General features: G+C 40.3%; 1 protein-coding gene across 1 annotated transcript; it reads right to left on the bottom strand.

The window, feature by feature from the left end:
* Nucleotides 1–680: 680 nt before the first annotated feature.
* Nucleotides 681–1,424, bottom strand: LOC147948280 (uncharacterized). The gene is made up of 2 exons (XM_087466033.1): nucleotides 1,348–1,424; nucleotides 681–1,212 (listed from the first exon to the last, which is right to left on the bottom strand). The coding sequence occupies exons 1-2, from the start codon at nucleotides 1,422–1,424 to the stop codon at nucleotides 681–683; spliced, it is 609 nt and encodes a 202-aa protein (XP_087322159.1).
* Nucleotides 1,425–1,722: the final 298 nt, after the last annotated feature.

The following is a 1,722-nucleotide window of genomic DNA, read 5'->3' as shown; positions in this document are numbered from 1 at the left end:
TTTCTTTTTTTGAAAGTATAATAATTATGTTTCCAAAACAACAACTTAATTAAATTAGGATCCGAGTTTTATAGAAAATTGTGTTTAATATTAGATTGTAACATTAATTAATATATTTAATATCTGTTTCGATTTTGGAAAATCAGTTCGTCATTTTAATATTTTTTTTATAAAATTTAAATACCAATGGCAGTTTTGTAAATAAGTTTGAAGTTGAGGATTTATTTCATAATTGTACTTGGAAAATGTATATATAGATTACTACTATATATTAATAATGTTGTATATTAGAATACCCGTTCGGATTTCGGTTTGGATCGGGTTCGAATTCGGGTTTTCGGATTAGAAATTTAGAATCCGTTCGGGTATTTTACAATTTCGGATATGGATTCGGATCGGATTTTTTGAATCGGATTCAGATCGGATATTTGGATCCGGGTATTTTGCCCAGGCCTACCAACCTGCGCGATCCTCATCCACAGGAGGAGGGGAAACTCCATCTGGTGATGAGCGAGCTAAGGTTGGAACAAAGACTAGCACTAGTCGAAGACAGTTGAACCAGATCTATCAGAAGAGGAGTAGCGGACTGTTGGGCCACTGGGGGAGGAACAATATCACCCTCCTCAACTTCAGGAACTAGAGGCTTAGCCGGAGACAGAGGAGCCGACACACAGCCCTCACTAGAATGGCCCCCACTTTTGACAACGGAAGCACCTAGGAGGAAGCCACGGGTACAGAAACTCGATAGTAACATCCTCATCCTTATTCAGTTGAAACCGAAACGTACTGGGCAAGGAATGTGTAAGATTGACATCAACAAAAACTTTAGCCTCATCAAACTTACTGCAGAGTTCATTGTCAGGGTGAAGGCGTATAGGATTGCCTATGGGACTAGTTAAGAATCCAAGACCCTCCCAAGAGAACAGAGCATGGGGAACATTCTTTAGAGTCACCCATAAGGGCATAGAGGTAATCACTGGCTGAGCATCTTCAGGAAGGGGAGACCACTTAGTCAGCATCATAAGAACACCCGCAATGTTCCACATACCCCTCTGTAGCACTCGTAAGCGCGTGGAATCATCACGAATACGAAAATAGACCGAGGTGGCAGAGTTTTCAAAGACATCAACTCGAACATCCTTATTACCAAGCAGCCATATCTTGTTGACAATGACATGAATCTTTGCAACGTGAGGAGTCGTGGAGGCAAACCTACCCACCAAAAAAATCATCCCACAGAGGCATAGAATCCTGGAGCACCGCTTCAAGAACCGCGATCGTAGGAACACCATCAACCAAACTAATATCAAAATCGTGTTTCTTAAGGAATGGACGCTTATTCACTACAGCAGCATAGGATTGTTGTTTACTTTGAGGAGAAGAACCATCCTCGGAGAGGAGACAGAGACATCCGGCTCCGACATGGAGGCACACCGGCAACGGCCGTCACGCGAACCCTAACGTGAAAGGAACGTAGAAACCTTAGAATCGCCCTTAGAATCGCACTTTCCTTATTTAACTTTTCGCTTTTTCAACCTTCAGTATGCAGATTGACTACGAAAATATCAAAATGTTTCATCTTTAATAGTATAGATTTTTTTTTGTTTCATATAGTTTGTAATCTGAGTTTTCTTATTTCGTCGTTTAGCCATCGAAATTCAGAATGGTCCTAGCTAGCGGTAGTTATTACATAATAAAATAATACAGAAAAATTAATGAGTT

The sequence above is a fragment of the Camelina sativa genome, chromosome 2 (assembly GCF_030686135.1).
Source record: "Camelina sativa cultivar CO46 ecotype springtype chromosome 2, ASM3068613v1".
NCBI lineage: Eukaryota > Viridiplantae > Streptophyta > Magnoliopsida > Brassicales > Brassicaceae > Camelina > Camelina sativa.
This window is presented reverse-complemented; position numbering and strand designations above follow the sequence as displayed.